This window comes from Channa argus, chromosome 16 (genome assembly GCF_033026475.1).
Source record: "Channa argus isolate prfri chromosome 16, Channa argus male v1.0, whole genome shotgun sequence".
NCBI lineage: Eukaryota > Metazoa > Chordata > Actinopteri > Anabantiformes > Channidae > Channa > Channa argus.
This window is the reverse complement of record NC_090212.1, coordinates 13,118,489-13,138,848: the sequence shown is the minus strand read 5'-3', so window position 1 is coordinate 13,138,848 and position 20,360 is coordinate 13,118,489. Positions and strand designations below refer to the sequence as shown.

Sequence of the window (20,360 nt, the reverse complement as noted above, 5' to 3'; positions counted from 1 at the left end):
TTAAGCCTTTACATCCACACATTTTGAGGCAGATCAATGTTTAAAGGCTTAAGTGTAATGTAAGCTTGGTTAATGACAGAGAAAATGCTTCCTTTTCTATTTCCCTCTCTTACTTTCCTGACATTCTGACCCAGTTGTTACAGCCCCTCAGGCATCTTTGTTTTTAAATGCTCTAACTGGTTCATTCAACATGACTTGGCAGACAAAACAGATCAACCAAATGATCTCCAGGACTGGACAACAAGACCAAAACAAATTTACAGCCAAAGAGCAGCTGTTCTTGTGATCTGCTCACAGAAAGGAGTGCGTCAGTGAGATAGATTCTTTTCTTTACATTGCCTCTACTTCAGGATAAGCTAGCTTAATATAAATTGCATCAGACACCCAAAAACGTTTTTTCATTGTTTTTAACAGTGCCAGGGCTGTTTGTGCTACACAGAGTATATGTACCAGTTTGACTTTTAACTACCAACACTCCCACACAATCTATCCAGAAATGCTTGATCCAGAACAGTGTGAGCAAGGTCCATGTATATCAATCCAGACAGTTAACAGATTTCTTTTTGTACATTACAATTAGACCATCAACAGTAGGCAGTCGAGGTGGTAATATTCAATTCCTATGAAAATGCGATGTCAGCCCGTGGACAGTATGAAAAACCGACAGAAGACAAAACAACCGTTGTGTTATGAGTTTGTGTACCCTGTCCCTGGGTGTGACACGGCCCTAACAGCCAGCCCAGGGACTGGCTGTTGGGGCCGTGACACACCAAGTCAACTGTCGGCCAGCTTTGGGTTGAGCATCAGTTGGCCTAATTTTTGAAATGTGTCCCTCACTGATGGCACTAGTCAACCTTTGTCTGTTTCTTTTTGGCCGATTGGACATTTAACATGACATTTGACTTGAATGGGTGCCCATCCGTTAAAGAGAGCCCTTTGTTTGGTTGCTCACCAATCAGTGCATGAGAAGAGACAACTGTAACACTTATTAACAATGCCGAAACAACTTTCAGATTTTCAGAATACAACTTATCAGACAACCATCGACCCATTATCTGTAACTGCTTATACCAGGAGCGTAGTCCAGCAGTCATAGGGGGAGGGTAGACACTGGACAGTTTCCCAGTCTATCTCAGAACCAGCCTAGAGAAACTATTCACTCTTACAGGCAATTTAGTCACTACTTGAACTAACATGCAGGTCTTTGGACTGCAAGAGGAAACCGGATTATCTCGAGGAAACTCGTGCATTCCCTGGAAGAACATAAAAATTCCACAGAAAAAGGCTGCTGCTAGCAAGGGGGTTCAAACGTTCTAGCTGTGAGACAGCAGTGCTAACCACTCCACCTCCATGCTGCTCCCTAGTAGATATATCCTTTTATTGAAGAAAAAAAAAAGCAAGGAGCACACAGAGCTGCTGGAAAAGTTGCCCCTGGGGGCGGTGCCAGAAGTTACCCACCCGGTTGAGTGTATCAGTCCTTGTTGAAAATGAATGAATAAATCTGTGGTGCTGCTGAATTGTCTGTTGTTGTTGCTAAACAGTAGTTGTCCAGTATAATGTTTACTTCATTTATTGAGGGTGCACCTATCTAAAGTCCCTTTTGAGACATGAACTGGAATTCTGACATTCTCCTGGAGTTGGCTTTAGTTGGTGTATATGTGAGCGCAAATGCTTGAATGACACGCTTTCAACATTATCTAGACTTTATCACTCGAGCCCCCTAGTACAATATCTGTATCATGTGTGAGCTTGTGCATTTAGCACGCTGCTCTCTGCCGAATTGTCAGGAGGATTTAATGCGAGTAAATGGGCAAATGGGTAAATGGATTGTTCACATTTCTATCAGTAAACTGCTGTTGTAGTTCAGTTTTACACAGCCTACATTTTCTATCATGTTGTGCCTCCTGCGTGTGGTCACCGCACACAGAAATCGATCGGAGTTTCTCCCGCAAGGACACTTCTTCTCTCCTGCTGTGTATTGCTTGTACGAAAAGCCACTCCTGACAATGTGCGAAATTCATATGTAAAACAGGCTTTAAAGTAATGCAGAGTGATTCAGCTCTTCTTTTTTCCATTAAAATGCAATCCAGTTTAGCAAGAACACAAAGCAACCACAGAGTTGAATCAGTGCCTTTCAGGCAAACTGTTATTAACATCTAAATATGACTAAATATAAATATAAGCTAAATATAAAAGGCTAAATGACATTTAAAACGAATCACAAAGGCAAGGCTTTTGCTGGGCTGCTGGCATCAGTTGTAACAGTTTTTCATTTATAATATCTGTTGTTAATTTAGAAAATAAAACAATTATGCAATTTTTAAATATTTAAAAACAAATTTTTTAGTGATCATGTTTAGCATCTGCATTTTTATGTTTATTGCCTCTGAGTAACGTAAGTTTCATAAAGCACCTTCTTTGCTATACCCAGTATTTTTATTTATTTATTTTGTCCTCTCGGCTTATCCTGTGAGTTCAGGGTCACCAAAGCAGATCATTTTCCACATGTTGATTTGGCTATACCTAGTGTTCAGTTTTAATTTGGTTGTCTGAACAGAAGATGACAATTTGAATGTCTGTAACAGAAATAACGATTGTTAATTGCCAGTAAACAAAAACAAACTTCAAGGGAGTTTCCATTCTGTTTATTTCTGTCTCAGTTTTGTGGCATGAATGCTTTTTTGTTGTAATCAAGTGACCTCATTCCCTAATAATGACAGTGAAAGGAGTATGGTTGTTTCTCATTCTGTCACTTTCAACCTACCAATCATGATAAAGACTTTTTTCAGTCTGTTTATTGACATTCACAAAACTGCACTTCTGGCAGGCTCCTGCTGCTCCCATCTGTTCCTCTCTAAAATCACTGGAGTCACAGTTGATGTGAAGATTTGCCAAGTGTTTACAGTTAAAATAAAGGTGCTGCCTTATCCTATGATGGCATTTGGCTGTGATGGAAATGCCCAGCTCAAAACTCTCGGCCCTAACCTGATTTTCTAGTTTGTTCCCATAGCCTTAACCTATATAACACCCACTCAAAACATAGTGGTCTTGTGGGATTATATTATTTTTTAATTATGGGTAAAATATTCTTTTGAATCATACTACAAATAGAGATTTTGTCACCGAGACAAAAAGTCAAATGTGTCTTTTGATCTGACGGTGTCCCTTCTTTCTTCCCCATTGGTTGTGAGCACTTTGCTCTCCTTAGTTACAAGGGTGGGCACAGGAAGCACAGTGCTTGTTATCTTCTCCATTCACATTGACAGTCAGCGCCTTTCCTTCCTCTTCTTCCCATCGTGTTTCCTCTTGTGACAGCTGGACCTTTCCTGCCATTGTTGGTTACAAAGTGGGCAGCTGTGTGTAGTGGTAGACACTTAATAGAGAAACAGTGGTTAGTATTTTTAAATCTTATAAATTGCAGTCTACAGTGTGGACTTCAACCTTACACACATACACAAATATATATATATATATATATATATATATATATATATATATATATATATATATATATATATATATATATATATATATATATATATATATATATATATATATATATATATATATATATATAATATATAAAAAAAACTGGAAATGTGAATCTTCTAGAGTACCTCGAGGTAGTCGGCTAATAAAAAAGATGCCCCTTTTCACAATCCTTTCACAAGGATATGCAAGGGGCAGTAGTGAGTGCTCTTCTACTTTTCAATACATACAAGATACACTCCATCAGCATGCATCTTGACTCCTCATCCTGTTATTCTTCCTTTTCCTTATCTTGTATTCTTGAATCTTTCTGAGCTGATGGTATGCATCCTTTGTTTCATCTTCTATTGCATCCTTCTCTTTTTGGTGAAGTGGTGTGCCTGTCTTTGCAAGTGCAGATGCATTTTTGTATGCCTGAGGCCATGCTGTATAGGATGGTTGTATTTTTAGAACCACATGTGGTGTGTGTACTTCAACAAAAGTAGAGTTGATTTGGTTAAGTCGAAGTAAGTGAAGTTTTTCAGAAGCATGGCATGGTACATGTCTCGTTTGGTTTATTTATCTGACTTCCCTGGCAAATACGGTATGTAAAACGAGTTCCTGTGAGATGCAGGAGATCCCACAATGCGTTTAGCGTCAATGCTCAAAATGTACATCTGTGTTCATACTAATTTCCCACTGGACTTTACTGCCTTTGTCAGTCAGCCAAAAAAGGTGCAGTTTATACTTCATGGAGGTAAATGGTGATCTTCTCCATTTTATTGTGGGATAGTTGAGGCAGATCCTTTCCTGTTTTTTATTTATTTATTTATTTTTCCCCCAATCTAAGTATATCCTCTCAAATTTGGGAAACAATTTTCTGCTCATGAGGATTCTCTCTTAAAGCCAGCCTGTTAAATGACTATTGCTGTGACTTCCAATTTAACGCTACATCTCGCTCTCCCTTTAGATGGCAAAAGCAGCAGTAAAATAGCCTATCTTTGCTTGGTATTTGAGAAGGAGCCTGCGTCTGCATTTGTGTGTATTAGGTTGGCTGTTTCAGCTGAGCTGAGGTATTGGGCTACTTTAAAAGGTGAACTGAGGAGAGAGGAAATATTGGTACAGAACTCTAGATTTGCTGTGCTGTATTAGAATATTTTTGCAATTTCTCAATAATTAGCAGTATTACAAAACGAAATGGCTTTTTGTTCACTACCATGCCAACACTCCCTGGTGCTTTCTAAAAGTGTGTGTGAGTGAGTGAGTGAAAGAAGAAAAACAGTTTATTCACCTATCCACCTTGCCTATTCACTTACTTGGATAACTTTAAACGTGTGTGTGTGCTGCAATCACAAATTTCACCCGAGGATCGTGTCAGAAGTCCCCCATGCAGAGAGTAATGAACATTGGCCCTTTGTGGCAGCCATTAAGAGAAAGCCATTATGGTATTGAGCCAACCCTCCCTGCCAGTTTTACCTCAGTCTATGGCAGACCCCACTGAGTCTACAAAAACTGGCACTCCTATGGCTCATTGAGCTGCCACCGTGCCCCCCACTAGCACCCAGCCCCATAAAGCGGCTCCATATTATCAAAAGTGGTGATTCCTTGTTCTAATTTTAGTCTGAGAGCTTAATAGCTCTGCAAATACTGTCAGAAACACAAATTTCATTGCTTAGCTGAAATCACTTGCTGGTGTGAGAGAGGAAGATAAAGGTTTTTGCTAAAACCCTTTCTTTTTGGCAAACATTTACATTAATATAGGCAGGTGTGGCTGACTTCACTTAAAACACCCTTTTTCTCAAATATGTGAGAAAGTGATGCTTATTTATTTTTCATACCAGACTTGATATTTTGTCTTCCTAAATGATTAATATGTAGTTGATTAAGAAATACAATATTTCATTTTGGATAATCCAATAAGTAATTCTACTAATTTTAGCAAAAACCAACCTTTCATCTATCTATGGGTTTACTAAGGATAAATCAGAAACAGGAGAGACTATCTTGTTTTCATATGACCCAATATTTATAAAATGTCAAATAAAAACTTTAAAACTGTAAAAATGTTTTTACCACAAATTGCAGTAAACCTCATATTTCTACTTGCGCTTCATTCTTCCAAAGGCAGCTGCCATTAACGAGCGAATAAACCATTCCATTCTTTCATTCTTAAATGCTTCTTTTGCACAACATACATTTTACTAATCGCTGTATCTTGTAGCCTTTTAAAAATGTAAAATAATTACAGCCAGAATATGCAAGGAATTGGCCACTTCCCAAGGGGTGTTTTTATTGAACTTACCGAAGACATGCTTTATTGTGATGTATATCATTATGAGGACATAAAATTTTATTTGAATGAGAAATTGATTCATATGGTATTTTTGGCATTATAACAATACATTATTACCATAATAGAAACTTTTTTAGTCTTTTTAGATATTTAGATTGCTGCCAGTTTTGATAAGAGATTTTCTCAGACTCTTTGACATCTTTACAGCTCTTATGTAACACTTTATTTTTTTGTTGTTTAATGACTTTCTGGCACTGATTACCACAATCCCAAAACTGGCATCATAACTTTTTTTCGAGCCGCAGTTAACTTGGCCTACTTTTGAGCCACTCTTTGCAGGACAGTCACTGCATCTGTTTATCTCTTACTGCTGGTTCTGCAGTTGTTAACTGACATGTGCTGTAATTAAATGCTACCTTTTATTTTTATAAAGACAATTTCTCAATGTGCAAAAGCAAAATTTTATTGAACGCAAGACATTCTATTTTATTTTCAGAATGAAATGTCTAATATTGCCAATGAGGTGTTTTTTTCTAAAATGAAAGACACACTTTACTTCTAGCCCACTGCCGCTACTTAAGTTCAGTTTTTGCCTGCCCTCAGCTCTGCTGGTGTTTTGGTTCCTCTCTCCTTGTCTGCACTGTGTATTTACATTGTTTAATCACCAAACTAATGTGCTATGACACGTTTCTATAGCACCAATGTCACCGTGTCTGCCAGCAGCCACAGAAAGCCACATTCAGCTTGGCACTTCTTCTCCCTTCCAGCAGGCAGTCACAGTGACAGCCCCAGAAAACATTGCCTTGCCACCGCTTACGATTAATAACTTTGCTTATTGCTCACCACACATGGACATTCTGCTTTTAGCATACAACATTAGGGATGGAAAGAATCTCTGAGGGTAACAAAGTTTAAGCCAGGTTGCAAAAGAATTAGTGATCTTTCCGTTTTCGCTGTAGCTGTGCAATTAATATATTGTATTTCTTACACCTGTGGTTGTAGTAATCATCATATGGTAGGTTAAATGAATCTTATTCCTTTTACAAACTACAACTCTTCAGCACTGATTACAATTGCTGTCAGTCACTGTAGTGAAAGTAATTAACCTACCAGGAGTTAGGAGAGAGAAAATGTGGGATTGATGCATAATAAAGAGCAGCTGTGTGTTTCTGTAATTTATTTTTTTTGCCCTGACTTTTTGTAACCAGCCTAAACATAAAGTATGTCTAGTAAGACAAGCTAGAGGACAGGTGCAGTGCTATTTCCTTCTTGTTTCCTGCTGTATTTGTTTAGTGGATTTTCCTCTAAGGCAGTTTTCCCTTTTGTGTGGAGTGTTATTTCTGTGGGTTCGCGCTCTCAGGGGAGCATTGCCTACAAACACACAAAAGCTCATTAGTTTGTGTCTGTGGGTGTTTGTTTTTAATGTTTAGTTGGGTTTTTGTTTCAATATATATTATATGATCTTAAGTTTGTGTCATGGCACACATTTCTATGTTAGCTAAACGTTATGCAAGTTCTTTTTGTGTGTTTTCAGGCAGTTTTGGCACATTATTGATGATCCGATACTGGAATGCGCTCTTTTCAGGGAGGTAGCTGGCTGGAATGTAAGGTAGATGTGGACACTCACACTTAGGATGCATATAATTCCTGCGGATTGTGCACCATGGTGTATGCATCAGGCACAGATTGTTTTACTGTAGGTTTGTGTAGGCATTTTTTCATTCTAGAATGCCTCAACTGTCCATTCCCAATTTGGATGAAAGCATAGTTCCTGTGCCTTGGCTTGATGCTCACCCATCTCATGGGTAAACAAGTGTGTATGTAAGTGTTTTCTGTGTGTTATTACTTTTTTACCCAGCAGAGAGAGAATCCAGAAACCTGGTAGTGCTGATAGTTTATTTAGTGACCTACCTTTTTAAAGACCTGATCCTGGAGGTTTTCCAACCCTGCTTTTGGAGAATCCCTGACATGCAACATAAATCTCTCCCTGTCTAGAGCTGTTTAGACCCTACAGCACCTGGGGGCCAGCACTTATATCCACATCAAGTCAGGGACAATGAAATGTGGGAATTACTGTAAAGTAAAGCTCAAAGGTATTTTTTACTAGTATTTTGAGTTTGAGTCTTGCAATGCATGTGGAAACATTAACATTAAAAAACTGTTGGCGGCACAAATTTAAATTTTTACATATAGGTTAATACTTTTTTTGGGTCTGTGTAAAATGTCCAAATCTCAGTCTTTGCCAAACGTTCAGCCAAAGCCTATATGATGCCTTAGCACTCTGGGTTAGTCTAATGCAGTGTGCATCTTCCAGTTGTCTATTTTGGACAAAATTGCTTTTTTATGTTAGTATTCCTTTGCTATTGATCTGCAAAGAAAATACATAAAATCATACAAACAGGAAGTGTTTGTGCTAAAATGAAAACGCATATTAACTATTCTAATGAATACAGATGTGCCTGTTTTGCTACAGCTTAATTACAAAGCTATTTAGCTGTGAATAGACATTATGGTGGGGTGACTTAAGCACTTTGTGTTTTCTATAGCTGAGTGTAGTCACATGTCTACTGCAAAAAAATAATCAGGAGCTATTCGTTATTATCTCTTTTCACTGTGAATCTTTAAAAAACAGCTGTTTGGAGGCCATGGGGAATGACTTGCACTCTAATGTGTTTTAATGGACTGCAAGTAATAGACACATTTGAGTATATTGTCACAAAGGAGCAAGTATGTTTCATGTAGCCATTCCAGAGACTAGACATCAGAATGGCTCCTTCAGAATGGCTATTATTTACTGGGAAAGCATAATCTTCCATTTCCTGTAATTTCTTGGTTCATAAGGTGTAGCAAAAAAATGAAGTGAAATAATAAAGTAAAATAAAGCATAACTAGCTGCATAGTGGACAATACATTCTGTAGTGAACGTTTTTTGGTTAATATCGGGTTTGTCACAATCCTGCCAACCAATTTTTTTAAATTTGGAATCTGATAAATTGTAAAAAATGACAAGTGAAGCAATGACTCTGGTTACAGGATGCTAGTATCAAGGTTTACTAACTCAGATGTTTTGTAATGCAAACTACTGGGATATTTTAAACTTAAATGTGGTTATGCATGAACTGAGCATGAGGAAACTTTCCTTTGCAACGAGGGAGTGGCAGGTGGGAGTTAACGATAAGATACAGAATTGCTTTAAATACCCAAATCCTCTCACTTGCAATGGGTACCTGGGCTTTGTGATTGCCAAAGTACACAGCTTTTAAGTGAAAAGGGTTGTTCCTCGCCTGAGTCTTGTTTCAGTCAGCATCAGCATGTTCAGTATATCTGCGGCTGTTGTAATTTTATTTTTTGGATACATTCCACTACATTTTATATCTATATTTACCTCAGCATCCAAGTCATGTTTTTCACCGGTTTAAATAATTAAGGATGCATACATACACATTCAAGCAGAAAAATATGGCATAATTTAGATTTTAGATCAGAAACACTACAGGTTTTTGATCTGAAGTCACCCTAAACCGAAAAGAATCAACAGAGTTGAGCATTTGATCACTTTTACTTTAAAATTAATTGGTGTTGGACTCAATCTGTTTTAGGTGCCAGATATTATCAGCCATACTACCAGACATCACAAGGAATCTAAGCTGCTTTACTCAGGCAAAGCTGATCGCACTGATTATTCACCCGTTGTATTTCTCTTTCTCTCTCTTTCTCTTTGCAATTCCACTACTCCCACCCCCAGTACCCGACCTGCACACAAATTTAATAAGTGTATGAACAGATGTACTCTGGTCAGAGGACATTTTGCTATGAGCCACATTTAGTGTGAGGACAATGCAGTTACGAAGCTGGTCTATTTTGGGACTTGTTCCCATTCTCTAATGTAGCAGGTCTAGCTGAATGATCTTCACCAGTCTTAAACCTGATTATGGTATCTCCTGCTGGAGTTCTCAATTTTTTTCAAAATCTACTCTGCTTTCGTGCTCTTTCTCATACTATGTCTCTTTGCCTACTGTGATCTCTCATCCTCTCTACCCAATTCAGCAAAGTTTTATGCTGTCTTTTAATTTAGCTTCAGGTTAGATCAGTAGGGCTGCAATACATTCTCATTTGGCTATTCTGTCTTATTAAGCATCGGCTCTTTCATCTCCACCTGATTCATCTAGTGCTGCTTTTTGGCAAGAGAATGTGAAAATGAAAGAATGAATGAAGAGAGCTCAGGTAACATGGACCTTACTACTTGAGTTGACAGCGCCATTGCTCCTTACTAGAGTTACACATGACAAAAAACCTCTGGTAGTTAAAAGCCAATAGGAGTAAAACTCCCTGTTAAACAAAGAGGAAGAAGAGTAATACATTTAATTCTGTCCACAGTCTTCCATCTGCCATTATTTGTTGGCCAATTTGGCTGAAGCGGCACATTAAGAAAAGTGTATGTCCAGTATCTAATGTGCTAACCTTTCAGCCTGTTGTGCTTCATATCCTAAAAGTTCTAGTGGATAGTAGCCCTCACACTGCCAAACTGCAGAGGTAGTAGAGAGTAGCAGTTCAGAATGTTTGCCATAACAGTGTAGTTTTTAGATACATTTTATATACATTTATTAACCATACGGCAACCCAACCAGTGGCTAACAGAAGGCTTAACGCTGAGTCCTGGCCTCTTAGCCTACAGACATATTATCTCCAGTGTTCCTCAGCCCCCTGCCTCTTAAATTCCACCACCTGCCATTTTCCTCTTCCTTATCATTCCTTAACATAACACTGTCAAGAGCCTTCTTTAGATGAGTTTACAAAGGGAATTTAACTACAACTCGTGTCATTTTCCTTTTTCACCGCACACGGTCTCTTCACCCACTCCGCTGTCAAGACTACCCAGTCGATTTTGGACAGATGTCCAAAAACAAAAAAACTAAACAGATTATATCTCTATATATCTCTGTTCTCGTGTACCCTCCCCACTGGTAAATGTACAGCTCTGACAAGTAAGTGGTGTTGACACCCCAAAGGGGAGCTTATACATGGCTGAAGGGGAGTAACTGGATCTGTATAGATAATCCAGATTTTTGTCATCGAAAGCCAAGGTTCATGAAAAGTTCTCATTTAATAGTCTGCTTTACTTTTACCCCAGCTCATTGTCTTCTTTTTCCTCAGTTCTTTCCAAGATAGTGATCCACAGTCACGCTCCTTTTTTGTGTTTCATACAAAATCAGCCTTTTCTGCTGGGGTGGACAGCTAGACAAATGATTTTGTCGGTTGTACAAGGCAGGGGGTAATTTTTAGGTGAGCGCAGCGCTTCAAAAAAGACTTGCCGCACTGAAATTAGAGGTTGTCAAATGCCACACGTCTCCACTGATGGCCCAGCACAGCCCCCTTATGTTAATGTGGCATTTCAGCAACAGGGATTAGATGGACTAGGGGTGCTGCCCATGGTCGTTGAGATGCATTGCTACATCCCAACTCTCTGTATCTAGAACGATCTATATGAGAGAGCAAAGAAGGCACACAGCTTTACAGTAAATAGGATTGCTTTTCAGTCAGTGCTGCATATCAGCAGTTTCAGAGATTAAACAGCTGACCTTGTGGTTAAAATTACCTCATTTTAACCACCAGGCAATCATTTATATTAAATGGTCCACAATGTTGTTTGGGATACACAACAAGCATACATTTACTATTAAGTGTGTTTTCCAATGTCTCCATGCTCCTGGCACTAGGCTGTTCAAACCTCTTCTCTGTATGTTGTGTCACTGCCAAGCCCCACTCTTCCTACAGAAAGCCTGCATGTGGCCAAAAGTTTCTAGTGTTGGTTAGGACTGTTGGAATCTGTCCTCTGGGCTAGATACCAAGAGGATGAATTCATCTCTAGGAAGCACTGGGAATATCAGTGGACCTTGGAGTGGTGAAGTCATGTGGTTAGGAAAGGAGTTCTTCAGGGAATCTCCTGGTTTGTTTGTATCATTCTAATGTGTCATGCAGGTGTTGTCCATACAGCTGCAGGCCAGATGTTCATGAGTACGGTTGTCCGTGCCTGTGAGCCTATCAATCACACACTTGAGTCTGTCATCCGTTATATAAAAAAAACAATTTTCAGCTCAACAGGAAATCCCAACAACTAATTACATGGCTAAATTTATGTTTTCCTTTTTGTAATTTGTAAAAATTTATAAAAATCTGAATTTTAAATAAAGAACTACATTAAAGACTATTTTCGAAGTTGAATTCAACTTCCAAATTTGCCTTAGAGAAAGGATAAATCTTGGAGGTTAGGCATGCTTTTTAAAGGCATGTATAGTTAAATATCATGTTCCCCAGCTCGAGTTTAATATAGAGCTCCCAACTGCCCTTAAGGGTCACAAGAGATGCCAAGAGTACCCAACACCTACCCCCACTCCACTTCACAAATTCTTTCCTGAAGGCTCCAATAGCCCCACCATTTTGTTTCAGCTGTTTTCACTTAATTTTAAAAACATGTACATGTGGATTCTTCTTCTTTATTTTTTTTTTGTGCGCTAACATTTGTATCCTCTTTAAAGCCAATTAGCTTTTTGACTCAGCAATGCCATGAAGTGAAGGCAAATGTGAGAAGTTTAAAGTGTGACCACTGTGTGTCCTCTTAACGGGTGTTACAACCATCGATCCTCATCCAACTGTTACATACTTACATGTGCAGACTCACAGAATCGGCAGCACAAATTATTGTGCTTTCTCAATCTGTATAACAGTTTTCTTCTAGTGTGTGTGATTTGTGATCTGTGTGTGAATCACAGGTGAATGTATGTAGGTTGGAGGGGGTGTCTTTGTCAGTGGTGTGTGAATGAGGGAGAGGTCCATTAGTTTTATCTGACAGAGCAATCGTGTATACTAGAGCAAATCTGTGCATGTTGTCTCCCAACCTGCCTAGACGCTTGCATAGGCTGCTCTATTAGGAAGCAACCACCGAGGGAGTACCAGGCTGAAAGGAAAGAAGGTGGCCTTAACCCAACAGTAATGCAAGCGTAACGTTTGTGTCGGTCATATAAAATAATCCCTCCACCTCTTAGTGACACAGTGGTTTCTGAAAAATTTTCTCCATTTTCTAGGAAACATCCCTGTTTAACTCTCAGGCATTTTTCTGTCCTCTCCAAAAATCAAGTCACACAATTTTATTTAAAACACAAACAATTTTTGAGGCATTGACAAATTTCTGTTGTTTTTCTTCTTTTTTTCTAACCACAAAGAGATATATGCTACATTAAGTCTGTGCTCAAAATTAAAAATCAATATAACAGTGATATACCAAATACTAAAAAGGTAAAGTGGGGTTGTTGTTGTTTTGTCACTTAATGCATTTTTTTGTTTGTTTCAGAGATCAACAGAGTGCGTAAAGACATGTACAGCGACACAGTTAATGGCCTTGTGGACAGACAACCGCTGGAGCTGCCTGAGGCCCTTGGACCCATTGTCCATCTGCAGGAAAAACTGTTTGTGCCTGTCAAAGAGTACCCTGATGTAAGTAGCTGCTATATACAATAAACACTATATGAGCAGTGTTTGTCCTAATGTCTGCAGACTTAAAGTAAATTTAGACTGGCACAGGACACAAATAATTCTAAGGGCTAAAATACGAGTTCTGGAAATAAAGCTAGTCCTAGTATCAGACTAAAAGAGCAAACAATTTTACATCTCTCACCCTCACCTCGTACAGCTTTGTTATGCCCCACCTAGCCCTATGTTGCTCCACAGCTATTAGCAATAGTGACATCATCCAGCAGCCTCTACTAGCTTGAAGTGGCTGTGTGAAAGGTAGTAGACCAGAAGCACATTCACATATTGATTGTCAGCTGTGAGCTTCCAACCATGACTTTGGCCTTCCCTGATTGGTAAGAAATGCAGAAGGCAATATGTCTGCACTGGTCAAGCAGTCTGGGTAGCAGAAGCTTTTGACAACCCTTAAGACAATGCTTTGTACCACATCGAAATTAAAAGTTACACATTTTACACTAAAACCCATAATTGTTAAATTTTTTTCTTTCAATTTGACTGTTGTGTGGACACAGGATATTTCTGTAAAATGTATCAACAGCTGAATCAACAGCTTTAACCCGTGTATGTAGTGAACTGTGCATCTTCACGCACACATACATACAAAGATGCACATGGGTCCTTTTTAAGTAGACCACATGTGTTTGTAGTTTGTCATCACCTCAGCAATAGTTGCTGATAGTTCAGCAATATGTTTCTATTCTCATTCTTTTTTCAAAATTTGTGCTTACTCATTAGTGTTTTCCTCTTGTATTGCATTTGTATGTCAGCCTTCCTTACTCATTTTATTTTATTTTTTTTGCTCCTTTTCAAATATTTTGTTGGTAGACACAAACTATCCTTTTTATGTTAAGAAGTAGTTCCTGGACTCAGCTTTTGGACATTTTGAATGGATAAATGTTAAAACTGTATCAGCTTTGAGTTTAAATTAGTCCTGGTCTGAGGAAAACATGGCGTGCTGGGTTGTTTATTAGCCACCTCAGCAGTAGATAAGTGCCGAGAGGGAGAGAAGAAGTAAACTGAGAAGGGGATCGTCATGAAAAATAAACGGATATTCCATAAATATTCTGTTAAAAGAGATGGAAATTTGGAGTTGGTTCTATATTTGGTTGGAACATTAGTGTGGATGGCTTTTTTCGAATTGAAAGACTCCTTTACACATGTGTCTGTACACACACACACACACACACACACACACAGAGCTGAGAAAGAATAGTTATTGGTAGAGCTATTATTGTCATCATACAGGTGAGTAGGTTGGTGGCAAAACAGAAGGGGCAGGTTTGTGTGTGTGTTTTGACCGCAGTCTGCCACCTTCCTGTCCTTATGGTAATCTTTTGCACACACATGACTGATTGTCACGTCTTGAGGAGAAACGTTTCTTTTTGTAATCCCAGCAGCTTGTAGTAATGGAAATAAATAGAGGGAGCAGCATGAGGCCCAGCCATGCGTGGATTGCATTTTCCCCTTGACATAATTGATAAAGGGCACCAGGGACTGACTGGGATCAGCTTAGCTCCAACCGACCCCCAGACCAGCCCCAGCCTTGGAGCATAAACTAAATCAACCAAGCACATCAGTCTTTTCATCTTTCATGTGTAGTGACAGTATTCCAGCTTTTGGACTCTCCCCCTAGTTAGCTGTGAGAGTACTTTGGTATTGGTCAAGAAATGACCAATATAGTAGACAGTTACTACATTTAAATCATATTTTAAGCCATGGCTTTCATCATCCTGTTTATTAGGAATGTATTCTGGAATATCTTTGATAAGGTACATTGAAAAGTTTTTTGATATACACCAATCAGGCATAACATTATGATCACCTGTGAAATTTAATGTAATTCAATACAATGACCCTATAGAATGAGGTGGTCAAAACATTACAGCCACCTCTTCCTATAATACACTCCAGTACAACTCCCCTCCTCACTTTGATCGCAATAATAAACACCGTAGAATTATTACTTTTCTGTCAAAAACTGAGAAATTATAACCTCTTAAAAGTAGAATTTATGGCAGAGCCATATTGGATATCATTAAATTGCACAGGTGGTTATAATGTTATGTCCAAAAAATGTATATTCAGTCACAATGTTGAGGCTGCAAAGTTGCCTTATGCATGCATATGTACTTTTCTACACCCCTGCTCATCGCTACAGTCCCGGCATTACTTTCTTTGTTGTTCAAATACAGCTTGTGAGGAGGAATTTGTGAATCCCATTGTTATTCCAAGTTTGTTGTCCTCAGCTTTATTGTAGTTCTATACTTTTTAAACATGTTTTGTTTTGTTGAGAAATTTCAGACAGTAGACAAAAAAATAGTCAATCAAGACTATTTTTGACTTTAGCCTGTTTCAAATATATACTCCACACAATGTCTGGAGAAATCAGACCTGGACATTTTTCAGTATTGTGTTTCTCACATGTAACACACAGCGGGAAATCATCCAAGTCACACACATCCTTAAAGGAGAGGAACTTTATGAATTTGCTTGATTTCACATCATATTTACAGCACATCAAAGTCATGCACCAAAAAGGGTTATAAAAGTAACTTTACATGAGTGTATTATGTGTGCATGTTTGTGTGTATTTCTTTGTGTAGTTTGTGCTAGCCCTGTAAAATTGTCATGACCTGCATGATTTATAAAAGAATGAGGGAGGACTGTGTAACAGAATGTGCAGAGCAGTCGTTGCCACCTGTGGTTGTAAAGACACTAATTGAAGAACTCTCGCACACACATACTATTAAAAGCGTGGCATTCGCAGCTGACCCTTGTGTTCTTTAGCTCAGTTAGCTATGCTGCTGTGCAGAGACCTGGGCTGTAACTCACTGTTGTTTTTATGAGCTGCCAGGGAAGCTACTAAATTAATTAGGCTTCCCCCTGGTGGCAGAGATGACTCACTGATGACCTTAGACACAAATTTATACACACTCCAATACAGGCACAAATACGTAGAAGTAGAAGCAAATACAGATAGCTTGATGGCATAAAATTGGTGCATATTTCAATTGGACATTTTTGTCCATGCACTCATTTCCACCAACTGTGATCATTAAATCTGCACAAAATAAGGAGAATGCCAGATACATTTGTATAGGTGTGATGGTGATTGGAAACGGGAAATCAGCAGCAGGTCTAAATGAAATTATACTTGTTCTCAAAAAATATAACTTTTGTTGTAGTGTTGGTTTGCCAAAACTGTTCATGTAAAATTCTGTTAATGTAACGTAATAAGTTTTATGGGCAGTCCTTTTAGTTACTCCCCTCTGTTTTCACTGCTGCTCTCACTCCATATTACAATTTTAGCTGGTGGGGTTAGCAGAGAGCTTTTAAAATGTTGGTTTTCATTATTGGAATAGCAGACAATGGTAAATAATGTTACTGTGTGGTCAAATGACCTCCACCTGTAGCAGAGCTGGTTTTAATTTTTGAGAACTATTGTCTAAACACAGAGTGAGCTACAGTGTCTCTAGATTTAGTTTTGTGTTTTAAAGAAGGCTAAAGAGTGGACTAACTGATTATTGGGATAAAAGCTGCGAAAATGTAGGATGAGAAAGGGGAGAAGTAAGAAATGTTGAAGGAAGAGAAGAAAATGTCACTTCCTATCACCATCTGCCCACTGCTAAAATGAGAAGAAACTGTAATGATGATTATTAGACTGGGGAATTTTCCCCTTCTCACATTTCCATCTGATTTCCCAGATTCCTCCCATTTGAAAAGACACGTGCATATGTGTGTGTCTCTCACTGATGCAATTTTAGGTTCTCCCAAGAAAGCAGGGAATGTTGGTCCAAGTCTCGGTTTCGTTTCCTTGGCATCAGCTCAACTGACGTTAAAGAGTTATCGTCATCCATGCCATTTTTCCATCTTTCTTTAGTTCCATGTTTATCTTGTCTTTTCAAGATTCTTACTATCTACTAGCCTTCCTCTCACATTTCACTTTCATTTAAAAGCATGATTTCCACTTACCTTTACCCACCATATACTTTGACCAAGGTTGCACTGACCCTTTTTTACCTCCCCTATGAATCCTGTGTTGTGGTTTCACCTGTGGTTAATTAGATTGTCCTGATGCCTGGATACAGTCCTTATGTCTGTTCTACCAAAATAATTAGCATTGCCAGAAAGTAGGGCTGAGAGCTCATGTATAATAACAGGGCTGCACAATATATCTATTCAGCTGAATATGCTGAATATTCAGCTTGAACAGAAACAATTACGTTCATTAAAACTACTTTTTTTCTCTCCCTCCACAGTCACAGAAGAGCAGTCAGTGTGCTTACCTGATTATTGTAAATTGTAAATGATCTGCACCTATAGCGCTGTTAAGCCTAACTGGTACCCAGAGCACTTTACAGTGCTTTTCATTCACCCATTGGCACTCACATTAGTTCTTTCTAAATTAAGCTATTCAAGTCAAGTTCCTGAATTTTTCTTAAATCATAATTTTTATGGCAAAAAAAAAAACACAATGTAATTTTTTTCCTCCCCCAATATCATGCAGCCCCATTGTAAACCTACCTAACATACTACTAATGTATACTACTTTTTGAAACACTGCGCAGTCATATATTACCCCGCTCCATCTTGTTGCTCTGTTGTTTTGAATGTCATTGCAAAGACACTGTCTCACTCTGACCAATCAAATGTAGACTGTACTTGTAGCTCAGTTTCTTTAACTCTATTAAGTAGCTGTGTCAAACTGCAACAGAATCAATTTGTCTTCAAAGGAGAAGTGCATTTTTTTCTGCACAGCCATGTTAATATCATAATTGGTGTACAATAATGATATGGTAATTAATCATTTAAATCATCTTACTGTAGCCCTACAAGTCTAAAGCCTCAATCTAAATAAAGTTATTTTAAATAAGGGGTTAAAAAATTGTGACAAATATAATTTTAAGGAAGTATTTTCATTTCAAGATACTTTTGCTCATTTGGAATTCAATTCCCAATATCATACTCCCCACTATCTATCCAACAGATTTACTTTGGATTTTTACTTTTTTTACTCATGGATCTAACCTGTCAGTACAAATAGGTTTAGTTTTAACAGATGTTTGTATTTTAAGCAAATGTTTTTTATTTTTACAAAGGAAACCAAATGGTTGTTATATTTAGGAGATCTGTCTTATTTCTCTTTTTGTATTCTCCATTGCTCTTTAACAAAGCTAAGTTATTTCTTAAACAATTTGATTAATCGATGGAATAACCAAAATGATACTCTGTTACTAAAATAATCAATAGCTGCTACTAGAAAGCTTTCACTCTAATTTCCTTAAGTGTGTCGTCCTTCTGGTCTATGTGTACTTGCCTGTGTGCTCCACATCTGTCTGTAAATGTGTTTGTGTGTAGACCTGTGTCTCTGTCATCCTGTCTGCTGGAGTCTGTCTGGCGACCCCTTCACCATTCTTCAAAGTCAGCCATTTCCTAATGTCAGTGGTGCAGAGCGCTGTGAAGCATCACTGTGGTGACTGCATCTTGACTGACAGCTGAGTCACAGGCTATCAGATAGCATTTAATTGAAGGCTGAAGTTATCTGTGGCTTCGCTTTTCTCCCGAGCACACACTCACACACACGTTGATAGGCAGCTGACTGACAGCTCAGCATGTCATTTCTGTTGACCTTCAGGCATCTGATAGGATGTGTGACGTGTCTTTTAAGTGCGTCTCTGTCTTCATTTTATTGTCTGTATTTGTATATGCCAGCTGGAAAAGGCCCATGTAAGTTGTGGGCAGGTCGGAAGGTAGTGAGAATATTGAGAATTAAAAACATGCACACATAGATGCTACCTTTGTTGTGCTGACTTTATCAAATGGGACCCTCAATTAAGGTTGATTTATTTTTCTTCATTGAAACTTCGCAAGGCCTATGTCATAGGCAGTGGAAGTTGACAGTTGTTGTGGTCCGCCTCACCACCATGTATATAAATTTCTCAGTAGGTGCACATGGGGTGCGTAAGGTCCGTAGTTATGAAGTACCTACACTACTCACAAAAAGTTAGGGATATTTGACTTTCGGGGGAAATTTATGGAAAATGTAAACCGTTAATGCACAGTGATATATCATGAAAGTAGGGCATTTAAGTTGAAGCATGCAGTGGTAATTTCTTTATCACAAACAATTTATTTAAAGAAAACTACCAACAGTGGCAGGTATACCACAACAAAAAATGTCTCAATAACAATTGTTAGGTGTCTTCTTGGTCTTATGATGTCAAAATGTCAACAGAGTGATGAGAGAGGACTTTAATTTAAATGCAAATTGTCATTCATTTAGTGGTAGATTCCTGGATCAAACATGATCCACAAATCACGTTGAGATTTTTTTGGTTAATCACCTTCTTGGAGAACAGCAGGTAATGCATAAGTACGGAAACATTGAACAATTGGACATTTTCATTCAAAAGTTTAAATAAGGTCAAATTAAGTTCACCTGGAAAGGTTATAGTGCGTTCTGAAATTTCAGCCGGAAGTTGAATATCCTTAACTTTTTGTTAGTACTGTATGTAAGACCTAGATTTGATGCTCAAGTTTAAATCAAGCCTTAGACTTAAGATTTTGAGCATCTTAAAACAGCAGGGGCTAAACTCTTATCATCACCTAGAAGAGAACAGAAAAGAAAAAAATTATACTGTACTGAACAGAATGTCCATTGATGTTTCCTTGACATTCGTATTTGTTGTTTAAAATGGTCCTGGTACTTTAGGTTGTTTACCTAAGTAATGGAAGCTTTTTTTAAAACCCCCACTCCTTCACCAATGTCATCTGTTCTGCTCCACTTGTTGTTTGGATCCTCATTCACATTTGATCTCCCTCCAAGTCTACATTTTTGTAAGTGTTTGTAAGTGCGTGTTTTGATGGCAAGTAAATCAATTTGAACTGTGGAAATTATTAAATGGCTTAAAAATATTGCAATATCAGTTATATGCACTCTTTTTTGTTCTACATTAGGGTCTTCATCAACTTTAATTTGTCTCATACATTTATATTAATACTGAAATATTTATTAAGAAGTCACAAATCACTAAAACACATCCAGAATTCAAAATAAATCCAGGGTATATTT

The 20,360-nt window shown here is 38.2% G+C and overlaps 1 protein-coding gene across 6 annotated transcripts in view; it reads left to right on the top strand.

Moving 5' to 3' along the window:
* The window catches only part of qkia (QKI, KH domain containing, RNA binding a), a 75,522-nt gene that overhangs the window by 11,427 nt on the left and 43,735 nt on the right, over nucleotides 1-20,360 (top strand). For all 6 annotated transcript variants that reach the window (XM_067480735.1, XM_067480732.1, XM_067480733.1 and 3 more), the window contains exon 2: nucleotides 13,110-13,252. In XM_067480735.1, the coding sequence (XP_067336836.1) occupies nucleotides 13,110-13,252 (143 nt within the window). The remainder of the gene's footprint in view (nucleotides 1-13,109; nucleotides 13,253-20,360) is intronic.